At 45.6% G+C, this 20813-nt stretch overlaps 1 protein-coding gene across 2 annotated transcripts in view; it reads left to right on the forward strand.

The window, feature by feature from the left end:
- DTX1 (deltex E3 ubiquitin ligase 1) overlaps positions 1-20813 on the forward strand; it is a 64698-nt gene that overhangs the window by 26088 nt on the left and 17797 nt on the right. For both annotated transcript variants that reach the window (XM_020807095.3, XM_020807094.3), the window contains exon 2: positions 10840-11521. In XM_020807095.3, coding sequence (XP_020662754.3) covers positions 10840-11521 — 682 coding nt within the window. The remainder of the gene's footprint in view (positions 1-10839; positions 11522-20813) is intronic.

Here is a 20813-nt window from a genome sequence, read left to right on the forward strand (position 1 = left end):
GAGACCAAGACAAAGTTCATCCACATTATTGTATGCCCAGTTACTATGTATGGGCATGAAAGCTGGACCAGTAAAGAAAGCTGACAGGGGGAAAAACTGATGCATTTGTCATTCGAAGTTGGAGGAGAGCTTTGAGGATACCCTGGATGGCCAGAAAGATGAAACAATGGGTCCTAGATCAAATCAAGCCTGCACTATTTCTGAAGGCAAAAATGATAAAACGGAAGCTGTCCTATTTTGGGTACATCATGAAAAGGCAAGATTTGCTGGAAAAGAGTAGGAAAAGAGGAAGCCCAGAAATGAGACAGATTGAACCATTTAGGGAAGCCAGGGGCTTGGGGTTACAAGAGCGGAGCAAGGCTGATGAAGGCAGGACATTTTGGAAATGGCTCATTCATAGGGTTGCCATACGTTGGATGCTACTTGATGGCACATAACAGCGTAGCTCAGTCAAGGCGGTATCAGGCTGAAAAAGCAGAGGTTGGGAATTCGATTCCCCGTGGTAACTCCCCATGGAAGAGGAGCCAGCCTGGGCGGCCTTGGGCAATCTGCAGAATTGTCCCAGGGCAAACCCCCCCCCGAGGAATGGAAGAGTAAACCACTTCTGAGTACTCTGTACCTAGAAAATCCAGGAAAAGATCACCAAAGGTCAAATGTGACTTTGTGGCACATAATTATGAAATGATGTGAGGTCGGCTTGACTAAGAGAGGGAGGGAGGAAGAGAAAGGAGGGAGAATAATGTCTTATCCAAAATCATGACATGGGGTGTGGTGACACAAAAGGTTGTCCCACGTTCTATACCATACTCTGGCATTTTATTTAATTGTCCCAGGAAAGTGTGTTTCGGGTGTCCACACATCATCTGTTGTCACCACCCTCTTGCCTTCCCCCATCACAGGGAAGCAAATTTCTCTTTTTCTTAATTGTTAGCAAGTGAACTAGTGTTGAGCCGACAAGACATGCTAAGCATTTGCATTAGCGCTGTATTAGTTCAGCGCTATGCATTTATTCAATAGAATAAATATCGAAAGGAGCCGTGAGGAGCACAGTGAGCTCTTCTGCCAGCTCATAGGCTTTATTGCTTACTCTAAAACAATAGTGGGCAATGGCGGTGGGGAGGGGGGAGACCAGGCTGCTGCTTGGGGGAATCCTTGAGGGAGGGGTCAAGTGGAGGAGACTTTGATGCCAGAGCTAAACAAGCAACAGGGTGGAGACTCACCCATCTTCATCTGACTTTCCCTTTTCTTTCTTGACACCAGAACATACATCTCCACATCAGTTTGAACATGCAGATACACTGTCTTCTCCCCCTCAGTAGTTAGAATGGCTGAGTTAAGGAACAAGGAACATTCCCGATTAAATGGTCTCCGCTTCCTGACTGTCAGTCAGGACCACTGAAAAGAACAAGGTTAAAGCTCCTCCCACCAACCCCTCAGCCACTGTGGTCAAAATTGCTGTTTCTGCACAAATACGTAACAGCGGTGCCAGGAACAACTGTCTCCTCTCTGTAAGCTGCTGGTTCAGCAGCATTCCATTCATTTCAAGCTCAATACCTGAGAATCGGACTAGCTTGAGGGGGATGAGAACTGCTTCACTGTAAGAAGAAGGCTTGTGAGTTGTAATGCTGGTGCTCCACTCGCTCAAAATGGAATGCTGTGCCAGGTAGATCAACCCGCTGGGTCTCTTCCCCAGTCCCTTCCCTTTGCTCCTTTGAAATAAAACAACTACAACAGTGCAGCCAATGAACCTCAGCATCAGCAAGGAAATGGTGCAGATAAGTATGGGGCTTTAAAGCTACTGTGCACAATAAAATCTAACTTTCTTCCCCTCCAGAGGCTGTCCTACTCTGGGCACATCATGAGAAGGCAGGGTTATCTAGGGGAAATATAGTAATGCTGGAAGAGGCAGCAGGAAAAGAGGAAGACCAAATATGAGATGGATTGGCTCCCTAAAGGAATCACAGGCTTGAATGTGCAAGACCTAAGCAGGACAGTTGAAAACAGGACATTTTGGAGGTCACTCATTTGTTGGGCCACCATAAGTTAGAGGTGACATGACAGTACACAACGACAACAAGAGCAGTTGCCCCTGAGATGTGTCTCCGGAGACCTGGAGATCAGCAGCCAATCCCTGAGACTTCCGAGGGGTCGGCATTCCAGATAGACAGCCATGCCCTTTCCCGTTCCATTCCGTTCCATTCCATTCTCATTTTCTTTTCTCCCCTTTGCACTGCTTGAATAGAAACAAAGCCTTCTGGGCCCAGTGAACATGGACAGGTCTCACTGGACTGTGTTCTCAGTCACCCTTTACAGTATTTTCCCCCAGAAGTATCTTTTTTTTGGGGGGGGAGGAGTGGGGGACAACAAGTACCAGAGTATTTCCCATCTGATGGTGTTTCCCTCTTGCGAACAGAAAGTATCATTTCAACTCCACAAGGACTGGCAGTTGGAGAAGGACCATCACTTGACAGACAGAGATGGGGAACATTTTCAGCTCCCTGGTGGAGGACGGGGTTCCCTCAGGAGCAGAGATGGGCAGAAACAGCTGGTTGGGTGGGATTCATTTCCTGGCTGGACAACTGAACTGTGGTTTGAAGTCTTGCACCCTCCAGGGGGCACCTGCTTGCCAGGCACATGGAGGGGCCCAGGGGGGGCAAACCACAGATTAGCGGTTCAGCCGGGAAATGAACCACGCTGACATTTAGTCCAGTCGTGTCCGACTCTAGGGCATGGTGCTCATCCCCATTTCCAACCCATAGAGCCAGCGTTTGTCCGAAGACAATCTTCCGTGGTCACATGGCCAGTGCGACTTAGACACAGAATGCTGTGACCTTCCTACCAAGGTGGTGCCTATTTATCTACTCGCATTTTTACATGCTTTTGAATGGCTCGGTTGGCAGGAGCTGGGACAAGCGACGGGGGCTCCCTCCATCGCGTGGATTCGCTCTTACGATGGCTGGTCTTCTGACCTTGCAGCACAGAGGCTTCTGCGGTTTAACCCACAACGCCACCACATCCCTCTCGTGGCAGCTAAATCCTGGTGCTGACCAGGGTCAGAGGCCAAAGGTCACAACTTATCAGAAAAAGTTACTTTCTTGGACAACCAATGCATAGTTTTTTTAAAAAAAGTATTCTGGGATCTGCAGTCTAAAGTAATCAACACTTTGGAGCAATACAGAGAGCTTTTGAAATTAACTGGAGGCAGCCAGCCCTTGGCTGTCTTTTGCCACTGATAATCCTCAACTCCCTGCATTTGCCTAATCCATGACTAACAAGTACAGTATCACCAATTCTTATGGCAGCAATTTTTTCAGAGGGGTCTCTTTTGTGGCCTTCTCTTGCCAACCTGCTACTGGCAACAGGTGTCGTGTTGTCTGGAGGGACAGTTTCACACCCGTGTCATCTGAAACCTGACGCCGGTCTCCACTGATTTGACTCAAAAGGCATATGTTTGAGATTGGTCTGAAGTGTTTACTGCAACAGCTGGTTACCCTGCAGACATTTCTACTTGGTGGTGCCAAGTGCTGATCAGGCACAGACGAATGTGTGTCTGCGATCCATGAGGCAAGAAGTCCCCAGCTAAAGTTTATCGCTTCTCCGCCTTTTGGCTAAGATCAAGTGTAGTCGCTAAAATTTATTCCCTTCCAGAAGCTCAGTTGTAGCCTGAGAAAGGCTCCTGTTGTTTAACCTCAGTTCTGTACCTATCAGTAGATAAAAAATAATCCTGCCAATCTCATTTACAGCGTCGTTGTGCAGTCTTATGAGACAACACACAAGAATGCTTCTGAATTTTTTTCAGCTGCAATCTGAGCACAGGAATTTACAGTGGTTTGCTCCAAAGATAGATAGAAGACCAGATACTTAGAAAAAAATAATAAAAGAAGGAAAGCATGCCATGTACTGTTAGCGTTTTGTTATGCAAACTCCTTTTTTGCACAAATGGAAAGTTTGACAGCTTCATTACAGGAAGAGTTTTTGGCAGATTTTCCATTCACAAAAGTGTTGAAGACGCATTCATCTCAGATCCGGGTAATGTTAACAACGGTACGAAGCCAAACAGGTTAAGTGTGTGCCAACACTGATAAAATATATATGAAACATTGGATTAAACAACTGTGCGAGGCAGGACAACTGGTGAACCTGTAAAGGTTCCAAAGCTCCTTGTGGGCTTAATGGTTTTGCGGACCCAAGTTCTCCCCACCTACCGGCAACACTGGTTTACCCAAAAACCCTGAGTGGTTGTTTTTTCGCTCCAGAAGTGGAGGCTCACCTTTTCCTCTCCTTTTGTTGTTGTTTAGTCATTTAGTCATGTCCGACTCTTCATGACCCCATGGACCAGAGCAGGCCAGGCCCTCCTGTCTTCCACTGCCTCCCAGAGTTGGATCCAAATCATGTTGGTCACTTCAGTGACCCTATCCACCCACCTCGTCCTCTGTCGTCCCCTTCTCCTCTTGCCTTCACTCTTTCCCAACATCAGCATCTTTTCCGGGGAGTCTTCTCTTCTCATGAGATGGCCAAAGTATTGGAGCCTCAGCTACAGGATCTATCCTTCCAGTGAGCACTCAGGGTTGATTTCCTTCAAAATGGATAGGTTTGTTCTCCTTCCAGTCCAGGGGACTCTCAAGAGTCTCCTCCAGCCCCACAGTTCAAAAGCATCAATTCTTCGGCTATCAGGCTTCTTTATGGTCCTGCTCTCACTTCCATACTTTGCTACTGGAAAAACCATCGCTTTGACTATGCAGACCTTTGTTGGCAAGGTGATGTCTCTGCTTTTTAAGATGCTGTCTAGGTTTCTCATCGATTTCTTCCCAAGAAGCAGGCGTCTTTTAATTTCGTGGCTGCTGTCCCCATCAGCAGTGATCATGGAGCCCAAGAAAGTAAAATCTGTCACTGCCTCCATATCTTCCCCTTCTATTTGCCAGGAGGTGGTGAGACCAGTGGCCATGATCTTCATTTTTTTGATGTTGCGCTTCAGACCATTTTTGCGCTCTCCTCTTTCACCCCAGGTATCAGATACCCAGAATTTCAAAACATTCCCTTTGTAATAAAACTCTTTAGTCATTTAGGATAGGGACAACTGTAGATTACTGCTAGAATGCAGAGTATTTTTTGTTCTCTTCAACTTGGATAGGGAAGTAAGAACCATTAGCTGTATAAAAGACCTGCATCTGGTGAAGATGGTCTTTGTAATCCCTTTTCAGGACTGCGTTTCACTGCAGATTTTACACAACATCTACTCAAACTCCCCCCCCCCCCAAATTTTCTAATGTTTGTACTGCCTAGCTATGTTCAAAAGCTTACACATTCAATGCACTTTGATTGGTCCACTGGACTTTTTTTTCTCATGGGCCAACACTATTATCTTTGTTTTTATATTGACTATATTCAAAATCTTTTATTTCTTGGTCTATGGCCACCCCTCCCTCCTATTAAAACTGGAAGTATATATTCACTATACTCCAAAACATCTATTTCCAGAGCAATTAATAGCTTCCTTTTCTCAGCCCAAAGTCTTATATGCCCTTGAAGCCTAACTATTTAAGGATTATCCCATCTTATCTAGTTTGACAATAAAGAAAATGTTCTTGCCTTCCCATTCCCCTGTACTTGTTCATCTGAGAGTAAGCCCATTGAACTTAGTAGCACTTACTCCATGTAACATGCATAGGATTGTCACCTTATTGAGCTCTAAATCCCAGAATCCCACTCCTGGCTGGTGGTGAACTCTGGGAATTTTATTCCTTGAATGTGATTTTTCCAAGTTTTGGACTAAGCTTCTCTTCCTAGATGTTGCCAAGGTTCCAGCTGGAATTTGCGGTGACTCCTGTTGCTGGGCATGATGCGAATCCTACTGCGATTTAAAAGTCATGCACCATCTGAGCATCTTAACACTGCAGTAGGGTTTACATCCTGCTGTTATGCCTCTTGGATGGCTCCTGCAGATGGAAGGCTTTGAGGAACCCCCAAAAGAGAGAGGCTCCGGAGTCACCCCATCAGTGAAAGCTCATCCCCTAAAGTCTCTTAAAGAGACCTCTTAAAGAAGGAGTGCCAGAACCCAGGAAATTAGCAAGAAGAGGTGGCTGACGATGGTTTGAGGTTTGGGTGGGGGGTAGCGGGGGGGTAGGGCTCTGCTTGCCTGCCAAGGGAGACGTCTCTGTGTGCCACAGGTGGCACGCGTGCCATAGGTCCGCCATCACTGCCCTAGGACTTCTGGCTCGATTCACTGGGTTGCTCTAAAGCATACTAATGTGAGGAATCACATTGAAGCCGGATATGTGTTGCAAGCAGGTTCGTGGCTGTTTGCCGCTAACCCATAATAAATCTCTTTGCTGCAGATCATGGCACACATCTACTCCCAGCCCCAGTTAAATATGATATAGTCAAGTCACTGGCTCTCAGTGTGTTGCATCTCATTAATCACTAGTGAAACAGACTGTTTTCAAATGAGGGTGGTGGTTTTCTTTTGGATTGAAAGATTGTCAAAAATCTGGTCCATGATGACATGCCATTCCAGGCTGTGTCATGCAAAGGAAGAAGCCAATAGATGGTGGAGAAGATTGGACGGCGCAAGCCGAATGAGAGGAAAACAACAAGGTAGTGTGGTTTTGCACCCTTTGTGGTCTGCTCTTTAGAAGTAAAAAGAGACCCTCCTATAGATCATCTGCCTACCTACCGGCAGGTTCCTGCTGAGCAGTGTTGCCTGGCAGAAGGAACCGGCCGGAGGCCTGCCAAGCCAGCCTGTCTTGAAAACAAACACCACGGAAACCACTGGCGAACAGCCGTTTAGCTGTAGGAGTCTCCAGGGATGGATGCATCGTTAACATAACACTTCAAACATAATTATTGATTACCTAGCCGCGGCTGCTGTGCTGGTTGCAGCGTCAGCAGGGGAGGGAAGGAACCGGGAAGCAGAAGGTGGGGCAACAGAGGGACAGAATCGTGCACGCACATCTGCCTCTGGGTGTGTCGTTGCGTATTAAGCGTTTTGCTTTGGAAACCTCAGGTCCCGGAGCCACTTCTGCCCTCCTAGCTTCTCGGTCTGGCCATTCCTTCCCTCTGCTTAATCATTTGCTTTTGTGCTTCCACCACCACCTATTTTTAAAGGGTGGGAATGGCTTCGCTCCTGGCCTGACATGAAGAGCTTTACCAAGAAATAGTCATTGGTTCCTTTTCGTGGTGTTTGGCTTTGACAGTATTTGACCAGATGATAAGATTCCAATTAACAAACACTCTCTCTCTCTCTCTCTCTCTCTCTCTCTCTCTCACACACACACACACACACACACACACACACACACACACACACACACACACACACACACACACACACACACACACACACACACACACACACACACACACACACACACACACACACAGAGCCCTACCACTAATTAGGCAGAGAAAGGTGGTAACTCAGGCATCTGACCGCTAGAGGCCACAGGAAGCTCTCCGAAGATTGAGCTGTATACGTTAAGGTAGCCTGAAGACGAATGTTATGGTTTTTATGGGCAAACTCTGATCTTTCTTGTACTGCAGAGTTTTGAATGTTGCTTAAACTTCTGTAGCTGAGCAGCAGAAGTGCAGGGATTCACAGGGCAGAATAGCCCACAGTTCCCCACTTAGTCCCTCCCTTTTTTTTACTCATTCGCCAGCATTTACAATCTCAAGGACACACTCTGAGACATTAATAGCAGAAGGAATACAAATGTTTCATTACTTGCAGGGAAGAGATAACAGCAAGCTGACAACAGGGCTGGCGGCTTTGAGCAAAAGGCCTCCATAGACTAAATGCTTCCCACAGACTCCAGAGAGGGAGGAAAGGTCTTAGCAGAGGGGCATGCCTTTCTTTGAACTCAGAGTCAGGGGAGGAAATGCTGGATGGAGTGATAGTCACCCCCCCATTCCCAGAGAGCTCCTTCCCAGCCACACCTACTAAAGGCAGCATGCGAGCTTGCACTAACTCCCAACATCTTGCTAGGAAATAAAGTCTTGCATATTGGAAATTCCTCCGCTATATCTGACACTCCTGTATTGCTAACAGTGCACTGCTAACGAAGTCAAGCGTTAATTGTGTTGAGTCAGGTTCCACCCATCCGAACACCCTCCTGCTCCCACCAGCTGCCCGGCCAGTTCGGATCAGGCGGAGGGTTAGTCACACCGTTTTGCTTCCTGGCTTATCTGACCCAGCCATTGTTCTTGCTCAGTTTCCCCTCCGGAGATCAGGAGACCTCCTGACAGTGCTAGGCAAACTGAGGTCTTCTGATGGACATTTCCACCCACCCGAAGGGAGAGCAGCTCTTGCCCCCTGGAGCCATCCGTTTTGAGTCCTCCGCTTGGAAATCCTCTGGCCCTGAGCAGGTTCCCCTGGAGGTCACAGCTGGAAAGCTTGTGTTTGTTTGTGTGTGTGTGTGTGCAAATCTGCACAAGGCCAGATTAAGACACGCTGTTGCCCTACATTCTCCCAAGAGGCCCCTCACCTCTGCAGTCACACAAAAATCTGTATTATTCTAACCATTCTGTTAAAGTAGCCGTGTGATACGAATGTGTGTGAAAGAGAGCATGTGTAAGGCATGTGCATTGTCTCCAGACAAATGTGAAAATTACGGGTATTATTTGTATAATTCCCGAGCAACTACTGAGAAGAGAAAGGCATACTATTTCGGTAGACTATTTGCATTTCAAAATGTTCTTCTTTTCCTTTCTTCTCTTGTCTGTTTTGGAGCAATAACGTTTGCTTGAAATATTATTGCACCATTTGAATTGTATCTGTTTCTCCGTGTAATTGTGGGAGATTGATTGTTTTCAGGCTAAGAAGTCACACAACAAGAGTGCTACACAGTCTACCCCCCCCCCCTTCATGGTCCGCTGCTAACCCCATTCCTTGGATTCATTTATTTATTAAACAGAGATCTGAAAATACACAGATAATGTCAAGGACCCCCCAGGCAGAGTGGATTGGAATGGCTTCTAAAGGGTATGGGGGAGGGGGAGGCTGGTCCTCATTGATACACCCTTTGTCGGGATGCAGAGTTTATCCTCTCTCTATGTGTGCGTCTTTCGCACTCTCTGCCTCTTATAATCTGAAATGGTAGGAGAGAGGTGGCAGACTACATCCCGTGAAACAGACGTTGCTTTGGGGGGCCCAGGTAAATGTGCTCGTCTAGCGCTCTTTGGCCTTCTTGCTCCCCAGGAGACATGGGAAGCAACTCTGGCATGTTTTGGTGCACCCAGCACTCCTGCTTCCCAATTCCATCCACCAAATGGCTTGAGTGCTTTAACATAAAGCCTTTGGGGATCCTATAGGTAAAGGTTCCCCTTGACAATTTGTCCAGTCGTGTCCGACTCTAGGGGGTGGTGCTCATCTCCGTTTGCAACCCATAGAACCAGCGTTTGTCCGCAGACAATCCTCTCTGGTCACGTGGCAGCGTGGCTAGACACAGAATGCCGTTTATCTTCCCACCGAGGCGGTACCTGTTTATCTACTTGCATTTTTGCATTTTACATGCTTTCAAACCGCTAGGTTGGTGGGAGCTGGGACAAGCGATGGGGGCTCACTCCGTTGCGTGGATTCGATCTTATGACTGCAGGTCTTCTGACCCATGGCAGTTGGTTTGTGTTTGGGTTATCTGGTGAAAAAAAGGAGTCAGGTTCTGGGATTTTCCCTTGCTTGATAGCTATTTGTGAGCACAAGAGGGGATTCTGCAGACCATCTGAACTGCCATCATTGGTGCTGGCAACATTCAGCCTGGCCTTTGCTATGTTAAGCTTGGCGTCCTTGTTCCTGCTGGCAGTATAGGCACAATATTGCAATCTCAGACAATTTCTAGGTGTTTTGAATTGTAGACAGAAGCAGTATCCCACATACATAAACCGGTGGGTTTTTAAAGGATTGAATTGATTTTAAAATTCTTGAGGCATAGCATTATTCGAAGGTCCCTAAACACTTTTCCTCATGAAGCTCTACAGCCTTTTGGCCATTTCTTAACCACCTTCAATCTTGAATACAATGTGACATTCTTAATGTTAATCACTCAGCTATTTTATTTGAACTATTTCTTTATGGCTTTCCTGTCTGCCAGGACTAACAAAGCAATGTAGAGCAGAAACGTTCTTCACAAGCAAATCCAATCCAATTTTAAAAGCTATTTTTGTAAAGCATTTTTTAAAAAGCCAGTACTATTTAAAAACATGAAAAATCATTTTAAATACCAGTTTTAAAATAGCTTTTTAAAAAAAACCTTGACATTTTCAAAAAAAACAGGTGAAAACATTGATTTTTTTTTCCAAACAACATTATTCTCGGAAAACAATTCTGAGAGTCAATTATAAAACAAGTGTTAAAGTTGAAAAGCCATATAGGAAAGCCATATGGCCTTAGCCATGTTTTAGGGTGAGCTGGCAATTGTTCAGTGGGTGCAATCTCCCTTAAAGTCACCCTTCTATGAGCATGTGTGTGCATGCTCATCTCATCCTCTCTGCATCGATTCAAGCAATCACATGCTTGAATCAATCCAAAAGGATCTGATACGTTAAAAAGTAGAAACATGACGTTGGAAAGGGCCTACAAGGCCATCAAATGGAACCCCCTGCTCGGGGCAGGAATACAAATCAAAGGAGATCTGCTAGGTGGCTTCCCTGGTGACAGGAACAGCTGGGGAAGGGGGGGGCTCTGGGCTGATGTATATTAACTATTGCGTTGTCTGATCAACGGGGGAGGGGGGAGAGGTGAATCAGCTCATTCCAAACCGGTAGTATTTTCTGCAGTTTTTGGTCATGTGATCACCCCCCTTTGTTGATTTATTTATCCTTCCTTTCTTTTTTCCTCTTCTTTCCCAGGGACGATGCGCCCGGTGCGAAGGAACTTCTATGAGCCCTCTTCTGCTCCTGGCAAGGGCATCGTGTGGGAATGGGAGAATGACAACAGCTCATGGACCCCTTATGACATGGATATCTGCATCACCATCCAAAATGCTTATGAGAAGCAGCATCCCTGGCTGGATTTGTCCTCCCTGGGGTTCTGCTACCTGATCTATTTCAACAGCATGTCTCAGGTGAACCGCCAGACGCAGCGGAAGCGCCGTCTCCGAAGACGCATGGACTTGGCCTACCCCCTGACCATGGGCTCCATCCCTAAATCCCAGTCCTGGCCTGTGGGAAGCAACTCCGGCCATCCTTGTTCGTGCCAGCAATGCCTGCTGGTCAACAGCACCCGAGCGGCCTCGAATGCCATCCTGGCCTCCCAGCGCAGGAAGGTCTATTCGGGGAACGGCAACGGGACGCTGGCTGTCCGTCAGAGCAGTACGTTCAACGGGACCGCGTTGTGGTCCTTGGGCACCATGCAAGCCAACGGGGCGGCCAAGATCGAGCAGGTCCGCGCGGCCAACGGGATGCAAGTGGCTACTTTTGCACGGAGTCAGAGTGCTCCCAGCAGTGCTCAGCTCCCGGGTCAAAACAACCTCAACCAACCTGGTACACAACGAGTGGCTATCCTCAGCACGAGGGCTTCGGTCCCACCAGGGTAAGTCTTTCAGCAGTCAACTGGTTTTCTTCCATTCAGGCGAGACCTTTCTCTGAAACTGCTCATCCCTTTCCATTTTCACTGGATGCTGCCACCCCAGAGATTGGAAGTAGCAATTTCCAAGTAAACTACCCTATTTTTCTGCGTATAAGACTATGCTTTTGTCTAAAATCTTTAGACTAAAAATTGAGGGCCGTCTTATACACGGAAGTAAGCTGAGGAGAGATCAAAAACAAGTGGATGGGGAAAGCAGGGATCAAAGCGATCCTGCAGTGCTTTGATCCCTTTCCCCCTACACTTGCTAAGCCCCACTTAGATTTCTTAATTTTGGATTAGAAAAGTGGAGGGCGTCTTATACATGGGGACGTCTTATACATGGAAAATACAGTAATTACAAGTAACGTCATTGCCAATAACTAGTTGGGGCAGAGGGGAAATGAAGCAATGTAACACGTTATAGGCCAAAAGTAACACTGTGTAGTCAGTTCACTGGTCTAGTTACTTTCAAAAATTTTAAAGGGCATGTATGAACTGGGATCTGGTGTTGGTTCAACCCTGAAAATCATCCGTGATGTGGCTAATTTTTGTACTCCTAAGGCTGTTTATGAAACACCAATTAGAGAGTCAATGTGCTGTTAGGTAAGACAGACCTTCTGTCTGTTTTTTTTCCTTCAAAATAAAAGTGGTTGAGTTAAATATGCTTCCTTGATCACAAGGGAGGTAGTTTTGATCTGGGATTGTAACGTAGTGAGCAAAGAAGCATAGATGCCCATTGCTTGTATTGCCCATGGGCAGTGGTGTAAAATTATTATCATCATTGGCACAATCATTCACCACTAATGTTTAATTGAGTCCTAGGATGTGTTTCAAATCTGCATCTGTAAAATCTTTAAATCTTGCTTCTCTAACACTTGTTTGGTCCGAGTTGTTTGTGTGTTTAGATTATTTGTAATTGTTGTGAAACTACAGCTATTGATGGTGTCATCACAGTAACTACTAGTAACAGGAATAGTGATTGTAATATCACCCCATGAGATTTTATGTTATTTTATGTTATTTTTGCTATTTCCGTGGATTCTGTTTTAATCTGCTTTCGCCTCTCTGATCCTATTTCTATGATCCTATTTTTGTTTGACTATTTTTGGGGGTTTTTTTGCATGTGTGAATAGTTTTTTATTTTCGTGACACTGCTGTGGCTGACGAACAGCTGCTACCACTACTAATAGTAGTCCTATTCTAGACCTTTTTTTTTCATTTTCATTTTTAGTTTAGCGCTGCCAATTCAGTTTTAATCAGCTTTCGCTTATCCTATTTCTCTGATCATGTCTTTATAGCTGTTTGTTGAGTGAGCCTGTTTGTCTTGCTTTTTATTTTTATGTCACTAGCGCTACGAACAAAGGACGGCCACCACCACCCACCACAGTAATAATAATAATAATAATACAATGTCACTCCAGTGGTTTTCTATTTATTTGAAGGTTTTCTATTTTTGCAGTACATTCTTACAAGAAAGAACGTTTAAAGTCTTTCAGAGGTGGAGATCAATCTGATGCTTGAAATAACAATATCATGATCACAAACCCTCAACAAGAAGAACAACAAGCAACAGACAGAAGCCAGGATGTCTGTCTGTGGCCTGTCAGTCGGATGGGAATAATCCGGCCTTAAGCTCTCAGCCCTCCTCTTTCCCCGACTTTCTTTGTCCTGCTAGTGTGATAGCGTTGGCAAAGAAGCAAACACCGGACTGCTCCGAGGAGGCCCACTTGGCATAAGTACTCCCCGTTGCCTTTGTAGATGATCCAACGCCATCTTGCGTTGGATGCAGAGTGGGGTGGTGGGCAAGCATTTGGAAAAGCAAACATTTCCACTGTGACCCCTGAATCCTTCCAATGGAAAAATGACAAAGGAGATGCAATGCCTGGGGGGAAAGGACCGTATCACAGGCCTGACGTTGCCACGGCAACCAGGTGGCAGTGCTGGAGAATTAATGGAGCCTCCTAGGGCTCATTCTCCACAAGTCTATCTCTCTCTCTCTCTCTCCCCCATGAGATGCGAAGCCCTTTCCCCCCATCATCTGCTTCTTTTATGTCTTATTTAGCTACACGCCTCCCACAGCATCATCTTTCTCTGTGTTTAGGGATCAATCCCCAATAGGATACGTTGCCAAGGCCATACATTTTGAAGGCAACACTCCACAAAGGGCACACTTCACATGTAAGCCAAGAGCTGCCGGGCGAACTCTTTATCATTTTTAGATTTCATTCAACTTTGCACTTCTCTGATCTTGAATTCAGAGAACCAAGTTGCCAAAAAGGGGAATTGCGCCACCACCGGAGTGAAATTGCCCTTTGTCATTTTACATGTGTGATGTAGTGTGGTTATGCATTAATTCATGGAAAAATTTCAAATATAATCAATAATTACAAATAATTCATAATTTGTAACAACTATCTTTCAAACAGGATTCCCAGTATGGTGTAGTGCAGGCATGGGCAATTAATTTCTATTGGGGGGGCACATGAAAAATATGAACTGTGTTCAGGGGCCAACCCAACTTTACTTAAAAATAAAATGCAACAGTGATGTATTCTCGAAGGCTTTCACAGCCACGATCTGATAGTTGTTGTGGGGTTTTTTCCGGCTCTTTGGTCGTGTTCTGAAGATGGCCGTGTTCCGATGTTCTGATTGTTTTTATTTTAAACTTGTTAATCTTCACAAATACTAAAGAGGTTGTTTTTTTGCAGTATGTTAAAGATAAGCAACTAATCAACTTTAGACAAAAAGCTATAAATGGTTTTGATGTTCAAAACTGTCTGGGGGCCGGACAGGATCGGCTCGCGGGCTGTATGTGGCCCTCAGGCCACACTTTGCCCAGGTCTGGTGTAGTGGATAGAGTAGGCGCTGAGGAACAGGTTTGAATCCCCACTCAGCCACGGAAACTCACTGTGTGTGTGTGTGTAACTGGGAAAAACACTCCTTAAAAATCTCACTTTCCTTTAAAAGCTCTGTTAGGGTCACTGTAAGTCACTTCCGACCTGACAGCACGTAACAACATCTTTCAAACCATGATTTTTTATTTTTTATTTTTTGCAGCGTGTAAATTTTACAAGATGGGCTATTTATACACTCTGGTAGCTGGGTGCTCCTATACTGTATATCAGCTGCTGGCGAAGGTGATATGGGGTAGGAGGGGTGCAGTTATAGTCATGGCCTGCTTTCCATGTGCTAAAGATTGGACAGAAAGATGGACTAGATAGTCTTTTGATCCCATTTAGCATATTCCTAATTTTGTTTATGTTTTAACTGGAGAAATTCCTTTAAAAATTTGGAGACTAGATCTTGAGTCCCTTTATTGGGAGAAAGATGGCATATAAATAAAACAAATATATAAAAGAATAAATAGCTCTTAATTACAAATTAGGTTAAGGAACTAATTGTTCACCTAAAATATTAGTTTTTTTTTTTAAGGGAGGGATATGCATCCTACTGGAGCTGATAGAATAGCTCAGTGGGTTGGGTACCTGGCTGCAGAGCCAAACATTGAGAGTTCGATTCCCTGCTGTGTCTCCCAGGAGAAAAGCCAGCCTGGGTGGCCTTGGGCAAGCTGCACAGTCCCGGGGCCCCTCCAGAAGACGGAAACCATTTCTGAAATTTCACAGCTGGAAAATCCGAGAGAGGATAACTTTGAATCGTCTTGACAGCTTGTAACTATTTATATTTGAAACTTCTTTTTGCTGGTACGTTGGTCATAAAAACAGAAGTGAAGACGGATACGCACCACTGCTATGTGTTCCAGTCACGCGCAGGAACAGCCTGCGCTCTGACTGTGGCCACATTTTGCATGAGCTTCCTTCCTCCGTGTGACATTGCTTTTCGACTTTTTAAATTCTTGCCAGGGCTCATGAGAATTTGAGTCCTGGATCCCAAGCAGAAAGCATTCCACACCAGCAGAGTTTGCACTGCTCATGAATAGGTAAGATTGTTCTCTTGACCATTCAAGGTGGGGCCAAGAATGTTAAAATTTATATTTGACAGTCCACTTTTTTAGCTCTTTGGTACTGAAACATACTTAGCCAAAAGAGGAGAGGATTTGAAGGTAGGGAGCAGTGCTAAATACTTTGATGGAGACATAAAAGGGGTTCAGCCTGACACTCTCTGGGTTCGCCTTAATGTCAGATGTTGGCTATACATCCTTGGTCATAGCTGGAGAGTAGGCAATGCATTCTGCGCATGCTCCCTAGGTGTCAGTGTATCTGTCAATTTCACTTTCTCCCACATTTGAATTTTGTGAATAATGATCAGAATTAAGGCCAAAAGTTACTTGAAATGAAAGATCTGTTAGAGTTTCATTTCCCCACATTGGGGATGTGTTACTGCTTGTTAGTTCTGCTCATGAAAAGGATTGAAACAGAGTGTTCACCAGTTCTTAACACTCTCAGATGTTCTTTTATTTAGAATGGCATCTCATGAAGAGTAAGGGCAGAGGCAGAGTTAGAGGTTAGCCGCAAAGAGAAGGAGAAAATCTGTAAGGGCTATTTCTTTGTGGGAATCACACCAGGATTTCCCCCCTGCTGGAATTTACAAATTATTTGCTTTGTTTGGGGATTGCTCTCCAGGAAGCCCCAGTCTGCTCTTTAACCTGTTTCTTGTGTGCTAGCTAACTCACGGGCTCTGGAGCAAACGCAGCTGTTGAACAGTTAGGAAGGGGGCAAAATGAGCCGAGAAATTAAAAATTCTGTATTTTTTGCATTTTGAATTTAATGCCTTTAGGGAAAGAGGGGCAAGCTGTATGTGTGTTTTGGCCAGTGCTTGCAAACATTGCTTTTTCCGGTTGTTGTGAGCCCTGGGGAAGGCAGGCATGAATCTTGGGGGTGACGTTGCTTGGATTCAGGGAGGCTTTGATGAGCAGTGTGACATGCAGGATCTGAGCTGGGAGAGATCTCTCCTTCCTCCTCCCCCTGAAAATGTCCATATGCCCTCGAAGAGCATGGGGGCAATTTTGCTAGACCCTCAGCCCTTCACGTGCCCTCAAATTATTTCTTCTTCTTTTTTAATGGCCACGAGAGGTCAGGAGGGGACTTTTGCAGTTATTAAACATGCATTGCCATGAGGACTTTCCCCCAAAATAATAACCAGAAACGAAGTATGCCAATTAACCTCTTTGGCTACCTCTTCCCCTTTAGCCTCTCCTCTTGTAGTTTGAACCTTCAAGCTGCCAGCAGCTCTTAGCCCTGCTGAAAGCACACATCCTTGCTCTCCTGTTTGTTAAATGCTGCCACTGCCTGTTCTGTGCTGATTCAAAAAGCAGGTATTTATTCTTGGGTTAAAGATACACGGATACAGCCACCGTTGCCATCACTCCTTTATGATGAGGATTATAAATGTGGTTTAAACTTCCACTCCCCCAGTGAGCTTCCATGACCAAGTGGAGATTCGAACCCTGTTCTCCAGACTCCTAGTCTGTCATTCTATCCACTACACCACCCTGGGAATCCATTTGCTCAGTGGTAGAATACATGCGTTACATACAGCAAATCCCAAGCTCAGGCCATGACTTTTGAGGATTAGAAATAGCCATCAGGCTGGCTGGGATATCGTGGAAATCATGTGCCAAAAAATGTAACTTCCCCAAGTTCTGTTTTTGTAATTTATGGGCAGCATGCAGCGGATCGGCACGAAGATGGATCAGCTGTAAACAGGCATAATTGGAGCTTAGGTTTCCAGCACAAGACTCAGCTTGCAGGTGTGTTCTCATACGGGTTTGAATGCTACGGGCGAAAGACATAAATAGCTCTCATTAAAGGATTATTCCTTTAATGGAGAGCATTCTGGGATAGGACATAAGCTGACACAAATCAGAGGACTACGCTTAATGACGCCAGTTTCACCTCTAAGACTGTGCAGCCAACACAAGAGATGTACGTACATAGCAAGAAATAGAGAGTCACATACTACTCGCAAGTACAGATTTGTGCTGAGCAGATGGAATGTTCCTAAACATTCCGTTAACACCTCCACTGCTGAGTTGATCCCTAGAGATGTCACATTTGATTATACTAAATGTGGCCAGCCAATGCTAACCAAGGTTTCAAAAACAGCCGCTTGTCTTCAGATTGGTATGCGTGTATACGCTTTGGGGGAGAAAAGGAAATCTTCAGAGATACGTGTCTGATGCTTTAGTTCACAGGCTCAAAGACTCACGCAGATCGTAGAGTAACACAGGCAATGGTTTTGAAAATGATTACGTAAGGAGCAAAAATGATCGAAGTTAAATCTATTTTATCTCCATGTGGTAGACTTACGTGAGTGTTCAAATCTTTCACGTTGAAATAATGCAGGACTTAACCATGCTTGGCTTGGGCTGGATTATATCCACAGACAGCAAAGAAGAAAGAGCTCATGTTATATCTATTTATATATTTACTACATTTGAGATGCATGTTTCATCCAGTTAAATCAAGACAGTGTCCACAGGCCACTTTGTACATGCAACGACCCTGTGGAATAGGTAAGCTGAGAAGCAAGTGATCAGTCCTCAGTGGTCCACCTCACTGAGTTACCTAGCTAAGTGGAAAATCTGGAGACTCTAACCACTACAACCACGCCGTAGAGATGAGGAGCAACTGGTAGACCTCTGGCCTGGGTGAGTGGCATTGGAATGGCAAGGGCTCATGGCTGAGCCGCAACTACTAAGAAAAATGGCTTCATCCAAAATTGAGCAGCTGGAAGGAAGAGTGAGTAAAGGGGGCGGGAACAGGGGTATCCTTGTAGGTGAACGGTAGCGCGGACCCACTACCACTAGGAATGGCAAAGCCTGGAGGTGGCAAGCAGTGCCATCACCTCCTCTGTACCCCAAAGCTAGCCTGCTGTCTTAAGTGGGGTAGTGACCACTCTGTAACCAGTACGGCACATCCTCGTGTTTTTGCTCCCTACCAGCTGCCTCACACACAGATGGACATGCACTTCCTTGGCTCCCTTCCCCTCCTCCAGTAAAACCCAGTTAATCTCCCTCCTTCCTCTGTGACTGGGTCAGCTGCTGGTCTTCCCTGGTCATGCCCCCTCCAACCCCCCTACCTTTTACAACCATGAAATCGTGAGCAAGAAAGATGTGCTGTTCTGTGAGAAGGGGATTATGCGCGCCGGCAGAAAGCCACCTGACCCCCCACTAGTCTCGTAATCCAGATCCAGGGCGGTCGTTCCGTCGATCGGCTTCCTTGGTTTTGGAACATACCTTCTTTGTAGAGGAAAGACAAGCGTAGCGGGAGGTGGCCATGAAGACCAAGCGGGTGACACGGTGAGTGACAGAGAGAAAGAGCGTGGCGTACGCAGGATCGACCCTTATATTAGACAGGACAAGTCAACTCTTCAATGGTCAGCAGATTCTGGGTGTCACAGTTGTTATTATTCACATTATAAACAGCCCGCCACATGTTGGAGGGGTTTGCTTTCTTGAATATCGGGTCATTCCCAAAGACTGAGAGTATTGATGGGCATTTCCTATTTCCAATCTGTTTGGTGCATTGTGATCTCATTTACACCTGGAGTACAAAGATGGGTTTCTAAGACTTTCGGTATTGCACCCAAGGCACCAGTGACAGCCGGAACAATGTTAGTTTTCTTTTGCCATAATCGCTTGGTCTCAGTGCGTATGGTTTTGTATTTGCCAATCTTTTCAAATTCCTTCTCTTCAATTCTAACATTCCCAGGTATTGCTGCCTCCTCCTCCTCTTCTCTTTCCAGGGGGCATCATTTTAATTCAGGTGGTGGATCTTGCTAGTATTGAGCCTTATGCGCCTGGGGTAGGCTGGGGGGGGGGTTGCTTTGGTTCAACTGCAGTACTGCAGCCAAAATGCTGCTTACAACCCGAGTTCAACCCAGCTGCCTCGAGGTTCACTCAGCCTTCCATCCTTCTGAGGTCAGTAAACTGAGTTTGCTGAGTGGAGTGGGGTAGGCATTGTGTAGCCTGAACATTGTAAACTGCCAAGAGGGTGCTTTAAGCGTCATGGTGTGCTATATAAGCAGCAGGCTTTGTTTTCTGCTGTTTTGCCTCAGACAGCAAATTGTCCTGGGACAGCCTATGTCACACACGTGTGTGTGTGTGTGTGTGTGTGTGTGTGTGTGTGTGTGTGTGTAAATGCCAGTCTGTGTTCAACACCTCAGGATGGTTAAGAAGATAAAAAGGAAAAGAAACTTCACCTGTGAGGAAAGGACATGCTTCCAGGTTTTGAAGCTACATGCAGTTGCAAGAGTTATAATGACCAAACTACATCTAATGCTTAAATTTAGGTCTCAGAGGCTGGGTGTTCAATTCCCCACTGCGTCTCCTTGACAGGAGCTGGACTGATCTGTGGGATCCCTTCTCGCGCTTTATGTTGAAGGAGCCTGGGGTTCTAAAGGAGGTCTCCCACAGCCAAAGGACAGGAGTGATCAGGCAGAGGGAGAGAATCTTTGTGAGAGCAGGCATGGTCTAAAACCGGAAGGATTGAAAATTGGGGTGTCCATGCTCAAACTCCCTATCAGGCAGGGCACAGATAAGATGACTTGGGGGGCAGTACATTATCAAACAAACTTTGTTATCAAACAAGCTTATCCAATTCCATTGCTCCTTATCAAATGCTGATAACTGTGCTAGTCTCAGGATAAACACTACATTTAACTCCAACATGGCATTAATTTCTTCAAAAGCCAGCTCCCAAAACGACATTACATTTTTACATTCCCACCGCATACGAAAATAAGCACCAACGTTAAGTATCACATATCCCAACATAAAGATGGAAATTTACCATCCGTAACAATTCCATTTTACTGGTGTTAAATACCATTTCCAAACTAAAAACTAGTCAAATCCTGATATCCCAACTAAGGGATTCCATTTGGTGTGGTCAGAAAGTGGTGGGGATTGTGGAGTTTGTAGTCCTCAAAAGCAACGTTTCTAACCTCTGACGGAGCCAGGAAAGAGCTTCCCTCAAGCTTTTACCGAAAGAGTTAGACCCCCCCCCCACTTCCAGATCATGTTTTTGGGGATGGAGAGAGCTGCCGAGGGGAGCGGGTGGAAATCCCAGTGCTGCTGCTGCTGTCACAATTAATCGAGGCCAATTATTACATTTGTGATAATTTGTGGTAGAGCCAATGGGAGCCGTGTGCCACCCTTCAACAAATTTGAGAAAGAAGGGAGAATTACACTTCAGAGGCAGCATCTGCGGCCATGCATCGTTTCTGAGTAATCTACCACGTCATTCGCACATTGCCAAAGCAAGAAGGCTCAGATTTGCATGTGCTCGCACAGATG

This window comes from Pogona vitticeps, chromosome 14 (genome assembly GCF_051106095.1).
Source record: "Pogona vitticeps strain Pit_001003342236 chromosome 14, PviZW2.1, whole genome shotgun sequence".
Taxonomy (NCBI): Eukaryota; Metazoa; Chordata; class Lepidosauria; order Squamata; family Agamidae; genus Pogona; species Pogona vitticeps.